Source organism: Sphaeramia orbicularis, chromosome 17 (genome assembly GCF_902148855.1).
Source record: "Sphaeramia orbicularis chromosome 17, fSphaOr1.1, whole genome shotgun sequence".
NCBI lineage: Eukaryota > Metazoa > Chordata > Actinopteri > Kurtiformes > Apogonidae > Sphaeramia > Sphaeramia orbicularis.
This window is the reverse complement of record NC_043973.1, coordinates 20,827,687-20,846,984: the sequence shown is the minus strand read 5'-3', so window position 1 is coordinate 20,846,984 and position 19,298 is coordinate 20,827,687. Positions and strand designations below refer to the sequence as shown.

Sequence of the window (19,298 nt, the reverse complement as noted above, 5' to 3'; positions counted from 1 at the left end):
TACGGAGGTGATGATGACACCACATAATCCTCAAATTGATGGGCAGTAGTGAAAATGGTTTGAAAGATGCCGCACGTGTATTTGTGTGTTTATCCTTAGTTGATAGTCTGAGAACATACTGTACAAGTGGAAACTATGCAACGTGCTGCTAATATGGGTGTCACTGTGGAGGGTCTGAGGTTACAAATAGACTCGGCTTTTGTACGCGGGACATGTAAACAATACTTTGGCAGTGACTGGCTTTGCAGATTGGTCTATACATGTAGGTGTCATTGCTGTGGGTTCAGGAGCAGCTCCAGGCCTTTTTATTTTTAAACCTTTTTAATCAGGGAATTGTTTACAGATGAGTAGATGCAATTGACCTTCCCTAAAAAACAAGCTGACCTCACACCCTGTTATTAAAATGCAGTCACACAGGGTCTTTAAACAACAACAATTTAATCATATTATTGTATGAGGCCGCATGTGATCAACTTGTTTTCCACTAAGGAAGAATGTTGGAATGTCAAACTGATTATCAAGGGTGTGTTTCTCAGTTCACTCTCCTATATATGTTCTAAAAGGCAGAAAATTTCATTAAAAAAAAAAAAAACAAGGGTGAGAGTCGCTGTTGGACAGGATGGTAAAGCCATGATGTCAGCATGATTAGAAAGAGCAAATCCACACTGAGGTAAAAGCTGTCCCAGACAATACAGCCATAACATAGTGCATATTATAGTTCTGAGTTAGAAGCTTCTGCAGGCAGTGTCTGGGACAACGTCTACCCATCTGCACGGCAACAAGGTGTCAGACAATTACCAGTATAAGGAGAGGAAGAGGAGGAGCTGAGAGAGGAGAGTCTCAGCTCATTCTTCTGGGGTTTTCAAGGAGGAGAGGAGGGGAGAGGAGACACAAATGCCAGACAAAGAAACAAGTGAAATAGAAAAGCTCAAAGAGATGAATCTACATACTTAATTAACTCCAGGTAAGATTATGACAGCGAGGACGTCACAACACAGACTACTGATACACATAATACTGTGACTTATGGAGAATGTACAGTATGTACAATCCAGCCCTGACATAGTCTACACTGTGTACATGTTACAGTGGATAACCAGGGGTGCATGTAAAGCTTTTTGCTTACCTCTAAATTTGTTCTTGCTTTCTTCAGCACATCTCGAGTCCTTGACACTATAACAACAATAAAAACAAACTTCTAATATTACCCGACTACAAGTACAACATGGCCATACACAGATATCAGCATTGTTATGCTTCACACCAAGGTATAATACCATTTCCCCACTGAAAAATGTGGTCTGTATTATGATTTTACTGACTTCTGAAATTACATTATATCAAATGTTAAGTGAAATTCATAATTTCAGTCAATGTAATGGTCCATTTGATTTGTTCACCTGTCAGTGGAATCTGTGGGATTATTAGAATAAAATGATATCAATTTATTATACATAAATAAATCTAATGAGATCAAAACATTTACAGTAACGCTTAACAATATGGTTATATTAATTAACATTACTTAATTCAGTAATAAACATATACTAACAACATACCAGAAGTGATTTACAAATTGTGTTTGTGTTAATTAAGGTACTGATTTACACATTACTCAGGATGCTACATAACATTATTTAATAGTAGACACATTAGTTAGCTATTAATGAAAGGTTATTTGATGCTTATTGTTGCAATAGCTAATGTTAACTAATGTATTATTATTATTATAAAGTGTTTTAATCAGTGATCTCACCTGAGATTTCTGCCTGAGTCACATCAGGTACAATTTTATCAGCAAATGTAATGAAAACAATAACCCCACACTACTTTATGACATAATCAAATACAAACTTTGTTAAGGTTTTGATGACGAAAACCAGAGCAGCAGTAACTGCATATTACGTGTTACTAAATAAGTAACACTTACGCTGACTGACTATGAAGTGCTCCATGCTCTCCTTGGTGCGGTTGGTGCTCCTCAGTCTTTGAATTGTCCCTTTAAGAACCTCGTCCTGCTCTGACATACGCAGTTTCAGTGACAGGATCTCCTCCTGCATACACTGCTCCTAAACACACACACCAAACACAGGTTAACTTTTCCTTCATGTGTCACTGTTTGACTGTGGAACCAGATCAGAAAAGAAATGTTCTACTGTGTTCAGACCTTCTTAAGGTTCTGGATGGAGGGATCTGTGCTGGGCAAAGCTGCCCTCCAGAACATCTTCAGCAGAGACATGGCTTCCTCCAAGATCTGTCTCAGAGTCTTTGTGTTGGACAAAAGATTCTTCACACATCCATAGTCCAGAACCTGCATGAAATCCTCATTTAGACACTGATAAACAATCTTAGAAAAATATTTCTATGGCAGTGGGATTTGACCTTTCTCACCAGTTCACTGCTCTGTTTCTGGTGCTCCTCCATCAGTGGAGGGCCAAGGCATGCCTGCAGGGTGGCCTCCATGCGCTGGACGAGACTCCGACCTTCAAGGATTTGCTGTTGCAAAGCGCTGAAGTCATCAACATGACCAATGGCGTGACGGCCATTGCGGTTTGCAAACGATCCATCAGGGGCCTCTCCTTCCAGCTCAGAGTGAGGGTCAAGTGGGTCTGTTGGTAGGAGAGGTTAAGAGAAGTAGAAGCTGAAGCAGATCTGGGCAGGACTTTGAATGAAATGATTGTAAGTAGTTAGACTGAGAAGTGAAAAAAATTTAATACTTTAAGTATTAAATATGCTCAAAAGCAACTGTTATACAGGTTACAGAGCAAAACAATCTCTTTACAGTCAGTAAAGAGACAGAGCTAAGCTGCAGGCATGCAGTGCAGTTTAAGTCACACCATTGGCAGTGCTATGGCTGTCGTCCAGATCTGAGTACGGAGGACCGGGAGATCCACAGTTAAACAGACCAATGTCCCTGACTGGTGGAGACGGAGCTGGGTCTGTGGAGCACACAGATACACAAACCAGGCTTGGACACACAGCAAACCACACCACGGCACACTGAAGCCCTACAAATGTTAGGTCTTGTATTGTGTTGTTTGGGTCATTTGGCTGCATGTGTACAGGCAGGTGTTTGCATCTCACCGTGCAGCAGCTGTCGTCTGTAGAAGCTGTCTCTCTGCGGGCTGGCAGTGAGGGCAGACAGAGAGGGAGTGCGAGGAGATCCCAGCTTCTGCTCCAGCTGTTTGTGAAGCTCCAGTTGTTTAAGGGCGCTGTTCTCCTGAACACTGGTCTGCAGCTGAGCCCGCAGACTCCTCACCTCCCCCAGCAGCTCCCCCAACTCCACTGGTAGCACTGGGAGCTCACACAGGTATCCTGGAACCACAAAACAGAGTGACAGGAGCTTCAGATCACGTGTTTCTCATACAGCAATGTTGAAATTTAATTTAATTTTTTTTTATTTCTGCTTTCATATTTTTTTCCCTTTTCGTTTAGCTTTATTCAGTTAGGCCCCCCAGATAATTTTATTTGTATTTTGAGGAATTTTCTAGTTGTAAGTTGGTTTTTATTTAGTTTTAGTGCTCATTTTATTTTTATTTTTTTTTAGGTTTTTAACAGGGAAATATTGATGTATAAAGCTGAAAAGGAACAGATAACAAAACACATTCAATCATATTTACTTATTACATATCTATTTGTCAATATTTATTAAATATCTTATTTTACAAAAGCTACTTTAGTCTCATGAGCCACTAACAATGGGGAAAACAAAACAAAAGCTGATTTTACCTGCAGGTCTTTATATTGAATTTTTAATTTTGATTTAGTTTTTGTGGTGTTTTTATTTTTTATTTCAGTTATTGTAATTATTTTTTTCTTCTTTTTTCAGTGTTCATTTTCCTTAGCAATTATAAGTCTGTTCTAGAGGTCTTTGGCTTGTAGAAGAATACACATTTCAAGAGAGCACAACAAAACAATAAAACTTAGATGCAATTTGTTTACATGCCTGTCCATATTAAGATAAAAGTTTCAAGTAAGAAAAAAACCTGGTCATAAAAAAAAACAAAAACATCTAGTTGTCCCTCAGGGTCTATGGTCACTTTGTCATTCTTAAAAAACATCACCAGATGGCGCCAAAGTAAAGACTTTTTTTTGTTTTGTTTTATGTGTTTTTTTTAATCACAAACACATTTTGGTTTGAGATAGAACTATGCTGCCAATAAAAAGATCATATCACATGTGCATTTCATTACATGTCTGACCTTTGCTAGCCCTTGTCTTGGAACACACTCGATCATAAATCTGCAGTTCACTCTGCAGGGAGTGGATGAGCTCCCTGCTCTCACATAGCTGCTGCTGCAGTAGAGACACTTCATGCTGGAGTCTGAGGACAAACAGATAATTACAGTCAGAGAACAGGCAAGTAAACAAGAAGACAGGCACTATCTCTGTCTCTGTGTGTCAGCTAATATTTGATTTCATATTTGGGAACACCAACCTGTTGGTTTTCTCCTGACTTGACTGTCGTTCCTGCCTTAAGGTGTGAATCTGTTGACCCTGCTCCTGACTGTGAGCCTGAAGGCGTCGTAGCTCTTCTTTCCACTGCTCTGCCTCCAGTTCTGCTTGTTTCAGACGGGCACGAGCTGTGAAAACTGCCTCCCGCAACTGCACCACCTCCTCACAAGTGTCTGAGGAGAAAGAGGAGGTCCACAGGGTTAACATGCAGCACATAGACCAGCACAGATAGTGTTTTAAAAGTTTTTTTTTTGTTTGTAATTGAAGTACCTGTGCTAGCCTGCAAACGGGACTGTAGACCAAGGTTCTCCTCCTTCAGGACTCGGATCTCATTGGACAGCTGAGTGACTGTGTCCAGCCCCTGAATGTAGATGTTAGTTGGTGCTCCTAAATAAAACAAAAAAAGAAACAGATCTTAATGCAATTTCCATCAGAAACCAGGGATGGTGTTCTTCCAAAAGGTGCCGGTGCGTACCTCCGTCACGCCCTGTGTTGGCCAGTCTTTCCTCCAGCTGCTGCCGGAGTCTCTCATTTGTCCTAATAGACTCTTCAAGGCGCTGACGGAGACATCTCACCTCCCGCAGGTGCTCCTCAATTAAGTTTACCCCTACACACAATAAACAGGACAGTGTTAAATATGTCATAAGTTCACATTATACTTTAGCACATGCCTCTTCTCACATATTTGAAGAAAATACTCATCATACTCATTGGTCTCATTGGTCTAAGACTTTTGCACCAGATTGTATGATGTAGAAGTGTTTTAGGAAGCATAGCATAACATAAACAGTAAGGGTTAAAATAATTAGCCAAATGAAAAAATAGGAATTTGTATGAAAATAATGTAAATATTTAGTTTATGGTTCACAGGAGCAAAATTTAACATCTCAAAAAGAAGTAGAGCCTAGTAAAAAATATCACATTGCATGACATTTACTTGACAAAGAAGATGACAACAACTGCCTTCAGATGTTTTCATATGAGAAGTGAGAGAAATATCCTCCTGAGACCTAGCAATGCATTTTTGTCCTCTGTAGGGGACAAAAGTTTGACAGTTTTACTTAAAAAAGGCTGTCCATTCCAAAGAACATTCCACTAAAAAATAAATAATTGAAAATAATTTTTTAAATGTGTCTGAAAAAACTGTTGTATTATGCAGTTTCCAATCAAGACAATTGTTTAATGTAAAAAAAAAAAAAAAAAAGCTAAAAATGTCATTTTCCTGGGTCTCAGGAGGATATGAGAGCAGAGAAATTATGTTGCATTACCATATTACCATACACATTGTTTCATTACTCCATCTTTGAACAGGAGCTTATAAAGTCATACCTGCTTGGCTGTGGCCTGCCTGGTGCCCAGATGACCCAGAAAAACCTCCGACAGGATGGACCATGTTCTCCATCTCCCACAGAGTTCCTCCTGTCACTAGACCTGAGTCAGACTTCAGTGAGTGGCCTTCAGGAATGCCACCCAGCTGGTACTGTTGAAAGGCATGATGGGATAGCTGGCTGTAGTTGGAGAGGTCGTGCTGGTTGAGGGCACCAGGTGAGAGGCTGAACAAAGCCTTGTCAGGGGGGACTGCAAAGCCTAGAAATACAACAAAAGAAAAAAACAGAGAGGTACAAGAAGATTTATGACACCTGATGGAGATCATTGCAAAGATCATGAAGAGAATGTTTCATATTTAGTTTCACACATGACACACTCTCCATGACCCCTCACCCCTGCTCTGTTCATTCATCTGTTTGTACAGCAAGTCCAACTCAGGCCGAACAGCGATGACAGACAGGGCCCTGGGCCGGGGGTCAGAAGAGACCTCCATACCCCAGACGTCAGGGCCAGAGGGGGCAGAGGGGGAGGAGGGAACACGCTCACTGACAAGAGCTAGAGGAGAATGACAGGAAGTGACAGGTACAGTACATAAAGGAGAGGAGGAAAAAATGCGCAAATTTTTTTGGTACTTTGCAAGTCATAGCCATCTGTGTGGCCCATACCTCCAAAGAAACCCACAGGGGCTGAGCAAAGCATGTTGGGACAGCTGCTGGAGGACTTGAGGAGGCGATGAGGAGGGATAGATGGATGGACTAAAGGAGGGGAATGGAAGGTGAAGGACAGGAGGAGGCATTTGACCAATGGTGGAATGTAATTAACTACTTTTACTCCAGTATTGTACTTAATTACAGCTTATGCACTGTACTTGAGTATTTCCATTATATGCAACTTCATATTTAGACTCCACTACATCTTGGAAACCATTGTATCTCCAAATGTGATGACTCTGATTGTGATAAACTGAAGGATTAAATGATTGACTTTTTGAGATATGTGGCTCCTACCAGATATACACACCATTAACAGATGATCATATTATAGAATATGATGAATTGCTGTAGATTAAATGAGCTGACAGTATCCAAATAGCCAAAATGAGCTCAACTTTGAACATCTACAACAATAACATTAAACATACAAACTAATGCAGCAGGAAAATTAATGTAAAAACATCATATACTGATGTGAAATGTGAAATACTAACAGGGACTATTTTAATATACAAAAACTTCTTTAACTTTTGATACATGAACAATATTTTTGCTCTTTTAATACTTTTTGAATGCAGAACTTTTACTTCCAGGGGAGTATTTTCAGATTGTGCTATTACTTCTACTAAAGCAAAGGATCTGAATACTTCTTCCACCAATGGATTTCACAGAGAGGAGAGGTAAATGAAAATATAAATTATACCATCTTGTTCTGATCCATGTCCTGGCTGCCGCAGCCGGTGCTCCTCCTGGTATTCTCTGGTGTCTAAGTCAGAGCACAGTTCCACGTCTTCGTTGGTTCGATACTCATCAGACACCAGAGAAGTTCTGTCTGACTGGTCAGTCGTCTCAGAGAGCGCATGACAGCTGGAGGGGGTTTCTGGACGCTGCTGCAGCTTAGTGTGGAGTGACTCGATGATTTTATCCTTCTGTTGAAGCTCCTTACTCAACCTACACATGAACAGAGGAAATACAAACAGCCATTACATGAACAGAAGACATGATCATTACAGACAGCTGATAATTGCAAATAACATGATCCACAATAGAATTATAACATAAATCATCATCATCAACTTAGCTTGTCTAAATAATTCTATGTGTAAATATCTTACTGTTTCAGCTTTTGAAGCAAAAAGTCTCGGTCTTTTTCCAAAAGAATTCTGAGAAGTGCTGTCTGTCTTGCTTGGCCTTGACTCGCACTCATTGAAAAAGACCACAAAGAGTCCCTGTATATGGGACTGTTCTTAGAAATCATAGCTTTCCAGAGAGGAGCCATCTGACACTCAGTCCAACCTGCAAAAAGTAGTCTATGATGCACTACAGACAGAGCTGGATGAGCAAAAAATACTGGCTCACAATTTATATACTAAGACGAACACTCCACAGAAACCAGAATAGGTGAAAACAGATGTCCAAAATGACAAATCCATGAGTAGGTGTCCTCTTATGAGCGAAATTCAGTTCTCCGTTAAGCAGCATGTGACTTAAAGAAGCAGTAAAAGACAGTTGCACACGGCCACACTGAGCCTCTTAAGCCCGATAGGGGGATGCCTGCCAGTCGGCTATTCACCTAAAGTACTTTAACAGTAAAGGATTCAAGCTCTGGCCTGTGTGTGGATTATCGGTAACCCTCCTGTGCAGCATAAGAAGACAAGTGTATAGCTCCTGGCATGCTCCAGCAGGTCACATGACAAAAAGTAATTACTGGGACAGAGTGTACTGCGAAGAGATGTGCTGCTTGGGGTAAGCTGAGGACTGCAGGTGAAAGTACTATATGTCAACAAAGGCCGCGAGGTCCAGTTTCAACTTTTGGGTATTGGGGGTGAATCACAGAGTTTTAAGATTCACATTTAAATCGGTATTCTTGTATCTAAGCAGAGAATAGCTTCCAGTATACATATATCTGCAAATACAACAAAACTAGATGTGCAGGTATAGTATGGTTTATTATATTATTATTATAATCATGTAAACATTATTTCAGTCTTTTAAATTACTGACAGATTAAGATGCATGTTGAAGGTACACACATGAGCATTTAGGTTAGGTTAGAAAGGTTTTCCCTACCATTATAACCACCTATGCAAAACACCAGAGCTAAAATAAAAAATAAAAAAAATCTATGCCAAGAGTTCTGAAACAAATTTTGCTGTGATTTATGATCACACTAAGTCACAGATCTCATCACTGTGTTGGACCAGCTATTGTTGTGATTAGTGTTTTTATATGGCACATAAAACATTACAAATTGCTGAAGAATACTGTACTTATGCCATCAATGAGAACATTTGTTGCAATTTTTTCTTCTAATGTCTGAAAGTGATGTGAAAGTCTGCAGCTTGTATTTTTTATACTTTAATCATGCTCAGATTCTAGTGGATATGCACATTTCTCAGTCAAATAAGCACCTAAACCCCAGAAACCTCAAGAAATACAATGTTTTATAATGTTAGCAGGACTGACCTTAAGGCAAGCAACTCATGGCCCATCTTGTCATCATGGCTTTCTGTGCGGTCTCCTAAGACAAAAAAATAAGAAAGGCAAGTGAAACAGAGAAACTATTATTAAAGGACAAATTGGGCATAAAACTATGAAACCATAAAACTTAAAATGAGGAGGGTGTTTCTTACGCCCACTGATCTTGGTGATCACTCTTTGTGCCAGAGCAGTGCTTTGAGCCAGCTGTTCTCTAAAGCTCTGACCCATGTAGTAATCAATATCATTGGCCCGCAGCAGCTCCTCGAAGGCCTGGGAAGAAATTCAGCAGTTTAAACATAATGAGGACAAAACTTTCAGGGTTAATGTTATGCAAAGACGAAATAAAATGGGTATTAAAAAGCATATTTAACCCATAAAGACCCAAACAGCTACCATCGGCCAAATACTAATCATATAAAATGTTTAATATCTTCTGATTCACTAATCCTATCAATACATGTAAATAATTGGAGTAAAATGCAAAGTGTCATCTTTTCATGGTCATCAGATATGACCCATATGGATGTTCAGAGGGTCTGTAGTTACCAGGGAAACACAGTCATCTTCTACAACATGGATTGGACCAGTAAAACCCATGGAGTTAAATCAATGACAGTGTATGAAGATACTTATTTTATGTTCAGTTAATGGTATATTTTGTTGATAAAGCCACTTTTTCTTCAGTTTTCTCTGTTTTTGATACAATATCCCTCAACTTTAATCTGAGCTTTTATGAACATCTACATGATCTGTAAATTAAATGGAGGAAAATACCTGATTTTCACTGAAAAGCACAAAATACAGAGGGTAATATGATAATAAATGGTAATAAATCACGTAAGAAAGGTTAAAAAAGGGGGGGTATTTGTGATCAGCCACAAAAGCAGCACTGAGTCTTTATGGGTTAACATAGAAAAACTAGTAGAACCTTTGTGGTGTCACCCAGATGTTGGGTGAGGATATGGCAGACTCCTTGCCCCTCTCTGATCCTCTGCCTCAGGTGCGACAGCTCACGTGCTTGTGCCTGAATCAGAGAATTGTACTTCCTGAAAAAAAGAAGAAACAGCACAACATTAATATGTGACTGAATCACAAGGCTGAGGCTGAGAAGATAAGTAAAGATGCCTTTGGGGAAGCTTAGATAATTCCCCTCTCATCTCTGTTTACTTACCCTGGCCAGGTGGCACACTTCCCCTCCTCCACTTGGCCTTTGCCTTCCTTCCTGGAGGTCTTCAGTTGAGCCTCCAGCGATGCAACGCGCTCCATCAGTTCTTGCAGCTCTCTGTTGGGTTTGGACCCTGAGCGAATCCCCTGCGTATCAGACATCCAGCCTTCATCCTCTTCAACACCGCTCGGGGCTGGTGACGTCTCGAAAGCCCAGTTGACCTACAAGAAAAGAATGATATGACAAATGACTTCATCCATAACATGAAATGAACCTATGAGGCAGGTAGGTGATGTAGACCAGTGGGTCAGTACCTTGCGTGGGGTGCGCTCCAGGCTGGAAGCGTAGTCGCTGGTGGCAGAGAGTGAGCGGACTCGCATCTGCAGCCCACGGATCACCTTATGGCAGCGTGTTAACTGAGAGCGGAGATCCTGGACCAGATGGTGTAGAGAGGCAGATTCATCCCCTATTTCATAGGCTCCTCTATTACTGCTGCAGTTGCCAGCGTACCAGCCACTGCTTACACCCTCATAGTCCTGATGATGGGACAGTGACGTGCACATCTCCAGGTCATCAAACTCTGGAGGAGGGAGAAGAAATGATGAAATGATCATTCTTTCTGGGTGTATTTTACACAGTAGGTCTTAAACTATTGTTGCTTTGCTTTGTCTGTAATAAATATGCGTGTCTGTTATTCACCTGGGCTACTAGCGTCTTCTCTCTCAGCTTCGTTCTCACTGCGACCACATGTCTCATAACCCAGGTCCTGGAGATCCACCTGTACCTGTTTACTGGCCTGCTGGACTGACGTTTCAGCTGCAGAAACACAAGGAAGACATTTATTGAGTTTGATGTAGAAGAACCTGCTTGTTTAATGTTATTATTAGTCATGTGTCTACATTCCTTTGTGGTTACTCACTAAGCAGATCTCTGTAGTCTTTCAGCTGTTCGGCCTGAGCCTGAACTGTAGCTTCAGACACCATCAGCCTCTCCTGCAGCTCTCTGTTCTCCTGGTGGCTCAGAGCCAGATCAGAGCGCAGGCGAGCCGTCTGCTCTCTCAGACCCTCCTCTATGTCTCCCCAATGCACTCCAACCGCACTGCTGTTAACAGGCTCCGCCCTCTGGAACAGCAAAGTGTTTAAGCCTCAGTGACACAGGAAGTATCAAACATACATGATATTAAATATAAAATATGATAGCATAGGTTTCAAATAATATGTTCATTATTCTACATATATTTCCCAAACTTAAATGTTGAAATATTTCAGAAGAAAACCTAGACAAGATAAAAAAACTGTTTTGTTGGAAGTAGGTCCAAGTTCATTAACCCTTTCATGCATAGTGGTCACTACAGTAGACAGTTATTCTACAGCTGTTCTCTTGTATATTCATGGATTTTATTGTTTTAGTTCCATACCAGCCAACACAGTGGACACTTATGCATCATCCCATACATTGCAATTCATACCATTACTGTAACTTTGCTGTTCTAGATAAACCTGATCTACAGTAACATGTTTGAGTGTAAATCAATTGCTTGTTATTGTTAATAGACTGTAATTAACCATTTATCTTAAACAAAAAGGTTTTTTTTGCACATTATCTCCATAAAGTGAGTAATAACTAATATTAGAGTATGTTAAAATGAGACAAAAAACCAGATTACCAGCATTTAAAAAAATTTATTTCAGTTTTCACTCAGTATATCAGTAAATACATGTTTCTTTGCTTCAAAAATTAAATGCATAATGTCAAGCTGAGTGAATATTTTTGCAGCTCCATGAAAAATAGGTTCATAAAACAATTTTCAATCACATTGTTTTTTTCATGCCTAAAGAGGAATAAAAACAATCAATATCTTGATTAGGGTCAAAACACGGTATTCAAAATCTCTCTGACGGGACATTTTAGAGACAATTTGACCCACATTTTTACTTTTAAGTTCATTTTTGCTTTAGTTGGACCATAAGGGATTATCCAAAACAAGGAGCTACTTTATATTGAAATAAATGTTGGAATGGCAATCAATTAAAGTTGGCTCTCTGACTGGACATTACTGTGTTTTGACCCATTAAGGTTCTCATAATTCATGCATGAAAGGGTTAACATCTAATTGTGACATGTCTTACCGTGGGATGATGGGATGTGAGCGTGCCCAGGTCCAGAGAGTGGGGCCGCATGCAGTGTCTCTTCCCATGTTCAACACTCAGACTAACACATGGAAGACCACGTTTGCCCACAGGCACATTCGATGTTTCCTGCTCTTCATCCTCCTCCTCCTCCTCAATATCCTCAATATCCTCTTCTTCCTCCTCCTCCTCTTCAATATCCTCTTCCTCCTCCTCCTCCTCTTCTTCTTCCTCCTGTCTCCTCTGATTCCTGTCTGTCCTCAGTCCCAGGACTCTGGTTTGTCTCTGGTTGTCTTTCAGAGCCTGGTTCTCTTGTTGAAGCCTCTGCAGTGCCGTCCTAACAAAAACAGGCCAACCCACATAGATGTGAGGATCACTTCATCATCACATGCGCATCACATTTATCCTGCAGCTGATTCTAGAAAAACACTGGTAAAATATGCACCTCATATGAGCCATGGAGCTGTATCCATCGCTCTCCAGTTGTGATCGTATTTCCTCAAGCTGGACTTCAAGTGTCGTCTTTGCTTCCTCAAGCTGCCGTATGTCCTGATCTACTTCAGCCTTTTTGGCCAGCGCACCCCTCACAACCCCTCCAGACACACCCTTTGTCTTACAGGCTCTTTCAGAAGTCTAAGAGAAACATTTTTCATTTAGCAAAATCCAAATACATTGAAAAAGGCTAAGACTGAACAGAGGAAAAGACTTCAAGAAGATATAAACAAGTCATATGTTGGTATTTTACCTGGACGGAGGCCAAATGTCTGGCTGTCACTTTATCATCGTCCTCCTCAATGCTGTCAGTGAACTCATCACTGCTGCCATCTTCATCATCTCCCTCTTCCTCCTCCTCCTCTGTGCTGAGCTCTGGAAGTACAACAACCATATAAGGACAGAGTCCACTTGTTTTTGATCCTTATTATTTAATCCTGTTATTTCTCGTCTTATTCTTGCATTTTCTGCATGTGTCTCTCTCTAGTGTCAGTTCTCTACCTCATTCTTTCCATAAATATGTCACTTTACTCTGGAGGTCATGTGACTGAGGGGAAATGTTATGTCACACATTACCAGTCAGCCAAACACACTCAAGGCAGCACGGTATGAGTGTGTGTGTGTGTGTGCGCTTTGGAACTTTATACAGAGAGCTGAGATACATAAAATGGATTTTGTTTTATTGTGTATTAACTCTTAACAAATTTGCAAACATGTACAAAAATATAAGTGTATATGCAGCAGTATTTCGCTGCTGCAGTACTGTATATTTGAAAAATGGGTGTATAGACACAGAGAGACAACTAGGAACACATAAATGGATGTTGGTTTACTGCCAGGAAGCAGAGGCTCAGTGGAAAGTGACTTTCAGGAATCTCAACGGAAAACTGGTATTACATTGTAGGTCTAAAGGTTACCCAACAGATACATATTAACACACTATGAAATATGAATCATGTGTATGGGCGTGTATCGGCAGCGGCTCAGTGCATTGTTGGGGATTTATTGTGGTACTTCACTGGGAAGTTCAAAGATATTTCATTGCTATGAACGTCTCCACCCTCCAAGTATGAACGCACCAAATGTCTTTGTGCTTTGAGTGAAAAGAAATTCATGGACAGAAACTGCTGGGTTATTATTCACAGAACAATGTGCACTGTAAGTTAAACTGACTGGATGTGGGGCCCTGTTAACACACAGTGACACTGCATAATGACCAGTCTCATACTGGGAACGTGTATTGGAAGAACTTCTTGAAAGTGTGTATGTTTTTTGGTGTATGTGTGTTAAGATGGTTTCATGTTACGTTAAAATATCAGGGATATTAGGTGAGAAGTTCACATAAGTGTCTCTTATTTGTGCTTTTTTGTGTTGTGAATCACTAACAGGACATTACAGCAAGAGAGCCATGCAAACATGAAAATCATGCCACAATCTCATGCATGAAGGACTAAAGATACGAAGAAACACCCATTTAGATTAGAAATGTCCTGTAATAAGCATTGTAGCTTCACTGATGTGTTCATACATCAAAGATTCTCACTTATTTTAATAGTATAAGCATGTGGTAATATTTTTAATGTGTACATCTTTAATTATGCAAGAGCTTTTATTGGGAACTTGGGGACAAACATTGGAGGATGACAATAAAATGTAAATGTTTTCTTGCTCTGACAAACTGCTAAGGATAAAACATACTGCGGTGAGTGGGGAGAGGGTTCATAAAGGATCAAGTTGGGGATTTTGGGTTTAGGATATTCTTGAGACAAAAATCCTAATTATACACAATAAAGAGAAATTCATAACAGAAATACTTTTAACAAAAAGCAAGCATGTTTATTATTCTTGCATATAAAGTACAAAAAAAAGAAGAGTCGACAAGGGTTCCATCTTTGAGGCTCAGTGACAGATCAGGACACAAATCCCAAGAAAATGAACTCTACCTATAGTAAATATTTAATGGGCAAGAATTATTTCTGGCATTCACAACTCATGTGAGTTATAAAGAGCATAGTGCAGATTATTAAGCGACTTGCAGTTATTTTCTGCTGCATTGGTGCAAACTGAACTTTAACAAGCAGATTAACTAGAGAGGACTCCTATTCTGTAAAAAAAAAAATTAGCATACAGCTACTCAGAAATAGTTAGCGAGCATTTAATAATTCAGACTAAACTGTAGCAAGAGCAGAGCAGGGCAATATTATAAAACAGTATCAAAGCTTAAGACTAAGGTAATTAAGGTAACTAATTGGCCATCTTTTTTTGTCTTTGTATCATGGGCCTTGCTGAATGTGCACCGCCTGCATACAAAGAGATGGTGTAGAACAAATGATGAATGGTGAGACATTTCACTGTAAGGCATGAGCTTGACTTTCTCCACAAGACTTCACTGTGACAGTAAGGCTGGAAGAGTGACACCGGTGAGACACAGTACACAAAAATGGCAAATACAGAACACTGCAAAGCCATACGCACGCAGTTTTCCAAAACAATATAAAAACATATTCACACCACACTTAAAAAATATATTAATAAATAAAACTCTGAGTTGCACGTTGCCACTTCATAACAAGAGGTTAATCTTAAACAGGCTTCTGCGACTGTGAGTAGTGCTTGTGCTATTTGGATGAAGCTGCCTGAAGCTTGACAGTCAGATTACGAATGAGGAGACTCGTTGTTACTATATTTAATTAGTTATCACATATTTCTTTAAAACTGTCATTGCCTGCAGACAGCTCCATCTCACATAGAGTGTCAGTCTCACTCAGAAGTGCTGTGTTCAGATAGAGCATCACAGACTGTTAGTGACAGCGCCCCCTTTAGACATGGAGGCTGGACCCTGCTCATCCCCACCTCCAAAGTCAGGCTGCCTGTTAGCTGCCCTTTCCAACACCAAGGCCATGTTACGGGTCCTTGCCAGGACCTCCTCCAGCTGCCCACGGAGCGCCTGAACCGAGTCTAGTTCAGTGTGCATGGCCTGGACTTTCTCTGAGCTGCTGTGACATGAAGGAAGAGGATAGGTTAGAGTATGAGGAGAAAAAAATGTGAAATACCATTACCACAGATTACTGAACTGTTTCTCACCTGTCACTCTTGGTGTGAATGTGGGTCAGATTCTGATATAATCTCTTCTCGGCCCTCAGGGCATCATTTAGCTTGTTGTATTCTGACACAAGTTGCTCTATTACACACTACAGAGGTGGAAAGTAGAAGGAGAGGGATATTGAGAAAAAAACAATGTAATAATGAGTAGAAAAGCCCAAACCTTCATTATCTGACAAGTGAGCAAAATCATACTTGGTAATCCTGGTCTCCCTTTGCCTGCTGGTGAACCAAAGACAGACGCTGAGCAGAGAGTTCCTTCTGCAGTGAGAGGACATGAAGTTAAGTACAGAAAAAGGTGTGAGATTCCTATGTGTGGGGTATCTCCAGGGTTCTAAACAGATACCTGAGCCTCCCGTTCCTTCTTCACCATCAGCTGCAGCTCCTCCTGGAGAGCCTTAAGTTCTGCCTCGCTCTCTTTAGATGATGGTGACATTGCCTCCTCTTGGCCCTGCATCAGCTCCTGGTGAGGAAAGTACATTGTCAGGATCAGGAAATACAGGACACAGAGGATTGGGTTGAAGCTAATGGGATTGTATGAACCTTGATGAAAGCTTCCTTCTCCTTGAGCAGACTCCGCAGATGTTCCGTCTCTCCTCCCATTTCCTTCTCACTGTCCTGCCTCAGCCTGCACAGCTCCTGCTCCCTTAATGACAGCTGTTTGCGGAGCTCCTGCAGCTGGCCTGTTCGCTCAGAAATCACCTGGGACAGCCTGTAGGCATAATCCTAAAACACCAAAAAATCATCCATTATTAGAAACTTAGGCTCATTTTGAGAACATGCAGTGACTTCTACTCCACTTCAGCACAAACACGTCTTACCTGCAGATACTGGTCTTTGGAGCTCAGAGTGCTGAGCAGGTCTTGAACCTGTGCTTGGTGTTCATTCGATTGGCGGCTGCGGTCTGATAACAGCTCCTGGAAGAGCTTCTCTTTGAGAGCCAGCCGAGCTTTCAACTCCTCCACAACTTCACTAGGTCCGGTTTGAACCCGAGAAACAAGGGCAGCGGTCAAATCCTGTACACACACAACCACACAAAAAAGCACATACCCAGACAATGCTGAGTCAGAACACCTGCTGTATTTGAGAAATGCACACACAGGTGTGTCTCTGTGGACTGGCTTTCTACAGCTCAGATAATTACCCATCAGCAAACAATTTTAAGCTTTTATAATACAGAGGTTCGTTACCTGTGTCTCCTGGCTGTGGGCCTGCAGAGCTGCCTGCAGCTGGCTGATGATGGCATCCTTCTCTCTCAGAGTGTTTCTCTCCTTCTCCTCACTCTGCTGTTTCAGCCACTGGATGTTCCTGTAGGCCTCGGCTGCCTGCTCCAGCTCCAACTCTTTACTTCGCACCAAAGCATCCAGACTCTGATGAACACACAGCACAGGATTTCACATAAAAACTTAACTGCAGGCTGTGTTTCGTGTTAAATGAGGATATGGAAACTATTTTGCATTTTCTTAAAAAGGGTTTATAGCTTTTTGTCACATTACAAATAATGACCTGATGTGTCAGAGATAAAAATAGCTTTTAATCTTAGAACAAGAAGTGAGCATGTTAAATGTATGTACTGTGATGGTCTCCTCATTGTTGGACAGGATACAGCGGAGTCTCTCCAGGTCTCGTTCCTTCTCCCTCAGAGCCAGCTGCAGCCTCCTCACCTGGCCCTCATGCTCTTCCAGACAATGAAACTTGTCGTCGATGGAGCGCTGCAGGCGACAGAGGGAGAAATGAACACTGCTGCTATTCTGGGCTCTCAAGTTGTGATAATAGAGTGTTGAATTTTGCAGTTAATTGCAAAAGTGAGAGTAAGCAGATCTGTCCAAAGCTGTTATTTTTAGGAAAATAATTCCAGACACATTTTGATACTTTTCACAGTAGCTTATTGAAAGTAAACTTGTGCTACAAAACTTGTACTGCTGTTAACGTATGGCTTTTGTGTGTCTGTAATTGTATTTCACCTCCAGAGCTTTGTCTCTGTCTTTAATTCGCTCTCTTAGTTTCTCTAGCAGAGCATCTCTCGGTTTGGAACTTTCTGATGACTCCAACATCTCTGAATACTCCTACAGATATAAAAAAAAAATTAAAAAAAATAAGTGAATATAACAGGTGCAGAAACATGTATGAGTGAGGATTGACTATGTGTTGTATATGTTACCTGCAACTGTCTCTCCTTGTCCTGCAAAGAGTGTTTCAGCTGTGCAATGCTCCTGTCTTTCTCCTGAACCACACTGTGTTTCTCTGCCTCGTTCTCCTTCAGTGCTGCTTCTTTGGCCTGAAGCTCAGTGCAGGTTTTCTGGAGGGCACAGCGCAGGTTCTGCAGTAGAAGACACACACATGTTAGATTGTTTGTATTACTGACTCTAATTTACACACAGACAAACTCACAGTCATACTAACCTGGTTATGTTTTTCAGTGACCTCCCTGTGCTGCAGTGCCTCCTGTAGATCAGCATTCAGCCTGTCCTTGAATCTGACCAGGTCCTCTCCTTGCCTCTGGCTCTGACGCAGGCTCCTCTGACTGGCCTCCAGCTCTAAACCTAGAGAGAACAGGGAGCTCTGAACTCCCACCAGCTCACTCTGCAGTTGAGCAATTGTCAGGGATTCGCTTGCCCCATCTGGAGTCTGCGGAAGAAATGAAGTAACAGACCGACTTTATTTGATCAGCCTCAAGGCAAGACTTCTTCCTTAAGACAAGGAAGTACTTGTGCGCCAACTCTCAACAGATGCATCAGATCTCACCTTGCATTGAGCCAGCTGGTTTCGTTGTACCATCTCTCGCAGCTTGCACAGTGTGCTGTTCTGCCCTTCAATCAGCTGGTACAGCTCCTGAGCCTATGCGAAACACAAATAATAGGGGTTATAGGACATTCCTAAACACAAATTTACATATTTAACAACAAAGCCAAAGACATACCTCACTGTCTTTGGTGCTGATGGACTCATTGAGGCCCTGAATGGTTCTTTCCTGGCTCTGAGTTGCCTGACGAAGTGAACGTAGCTCACACTCCATCTCATTCAGCTTCTCCTGCAACTTCTGCATACACAGACAGAGGGAGTTATCTAATACTGTCATCCATCACCAGGGGAGATAATGCATAAAAATATGTATTTTGATATTTTTAGGAGTCGTACCATGTTGTTGGCCTCACTCTCGTGGATCTTGGCCTGAAGGGACTGGACCTGGAGCTGGGCCTTCTGGAGCTCACTGACACATTGCCCAGCTGCACACTCATACTGGTTTAGTTGACTCTGCTGCTCCTCGACCAGGTTCTGAAATAAAGAGAATACCAAGTCAAAGATTAAATTGAGTTATTTATGTTTTCACTTATATCCAGACGCTGCAAAAGGTGAAACCAAGATATTTATCTCATGAAAAACTAATGAGGCTGCAGCTTGCATAACATTCACCACGGATTGTGTAATATG

At 41.1% G+C, this 19,298-nt stretch overlaps 1 protein-coding gene across 6 annotated transcripts in view; it reads right to left on the bottom strand.

Annotated features, from left to right (window-relative positions):
- Positions 1-19,298, bottom strand: part of LOC115437662 (myomegalin-like) — a 54,597-nt gene that overhangs the window by 5,087 nt on the left and 30,212 nt on the right. For 2 of the 6 annotated variants that reach the window (XM_030160967.1, XM_030160962.1), the window contains 39 exons: positions 19,005-19,142; positions 18,787-18,906; positions 18,612-18,704; positions 18,270-18,494; positions 18,028-18,186; positions 17,831-17,932; positions 17,441-17,578; positions 17,057-17,236; positions 16,688-16,882; positions 16,410-16,592; positions 16,213-16,329; positions 16,062-16,127; positions 15,849-15,955; positions 15,618-15,760; positions 13,018-13,139; positions 12,718-12,905; positions 12,273-12,609; positions 11,063-11,264; positions 10,843-10,959; positions 10,458-10,723; positions 10,150-10,364; positions 9,907-10,024; positions 9,131-9,248; positions 8,964-9,018; positions 7,201-7,448; positions 6,450-6,539; positions 6,178-6,339; positions 5,785-6,042; positions 4,931-5,062; positions 4,726-4,842; positions 4,439-4,628; positions 4,203-4,324; positions 3,085-3,315; positions 2,838-2,939; positions 2,392-2,609; positions 2,168-2,311; positions 1,931-2,069; positions 1,127-1,173; positions 799-853 (listed from right to left, as the gene is read on the bottom strand). In XM_030160967.1, the coding sequence (XP_030016827.1) occupies positions 799-853; positions 1,127-1,173; positions 1,931-2,069; positions 2,168-2,311; positions 2,392-2,609; positions 2,838-2,939; positions 3,085-3,315; positions 4,203-4,324; positions 4,439-4,628; positions 4,726-4,842; positions 4,931-5,062; positions 5,785-6,042; positions 6,178-6,339; positions 6,450-6,539; positions 7,201-7,448; positions 8,964-9,018; positions 9,131-9,248; positions 9,907-10,024; positions 10,150-10,364; positions 10,458-10,723; positions 10,843-10,959; positions 11,063-11,264; positions 12,273-12,609; positions 12,718-12,905; positions 13,018-13,139; positions 15,618-15,760; positions 15,849-15,955; positions 16,062-16,127; positions 16,213-16,329; positions 16,410-16,592; positions 16,688-16,882; positions 17,057-17,236; positions 17,441-17,578; positions 17,831-17,932; positions 18,028-18,186; positions 18,270-18,494; positions 18,612-18,704; positions 18,787-18,906; positions 19,005-19,142 (5,959 nt within the window). The remainder of the gene's footprint in view (positions 1-798; positions 854-1,126; positions 1,174-1,930; positions 2,070-2,167; positions 2,312-2,391; positions 2,610-2,837; positions 2,940-3,084; positions 3,316-4,202; positions 4,325-4,438; positions 4,629-4,725; positions 4,843-4,930; positions 5,063-5,784; positions 6,043-6,177; positions 6,340-6,449; positions 6,540-7,200; positions 7,449-8,963; positions 9,019-9,130; positions 9,249-9,906; positions 10,025-10,149; positions 10,365-10,457; positions 10,724-10,842; positions 10,960-11,062; positions 11,265-12,272; positions 12,610-12,717; positions 12,906-13,017; positions 13,140-15,617; positions 15,761-15,848; positions 15,956-16,061; positions 16,128-16,212; positions 16,330-16,409; positions 16,593-16,687; positions 16,883-17,056; positions 17,237-17,440; positions 17,579-17,830; positions 17,933-18,027; positions 18,187-18,269; positions 18,495-18,611; positions 18,705-18,786; positions 18,907-19,004; positions 19,143-19,298) is intronic. The other 4 variants (XM_030160963.1, XM_030160964.1, XM_030160965.1 and 1 more) reach the window with 4 other exon arrangements.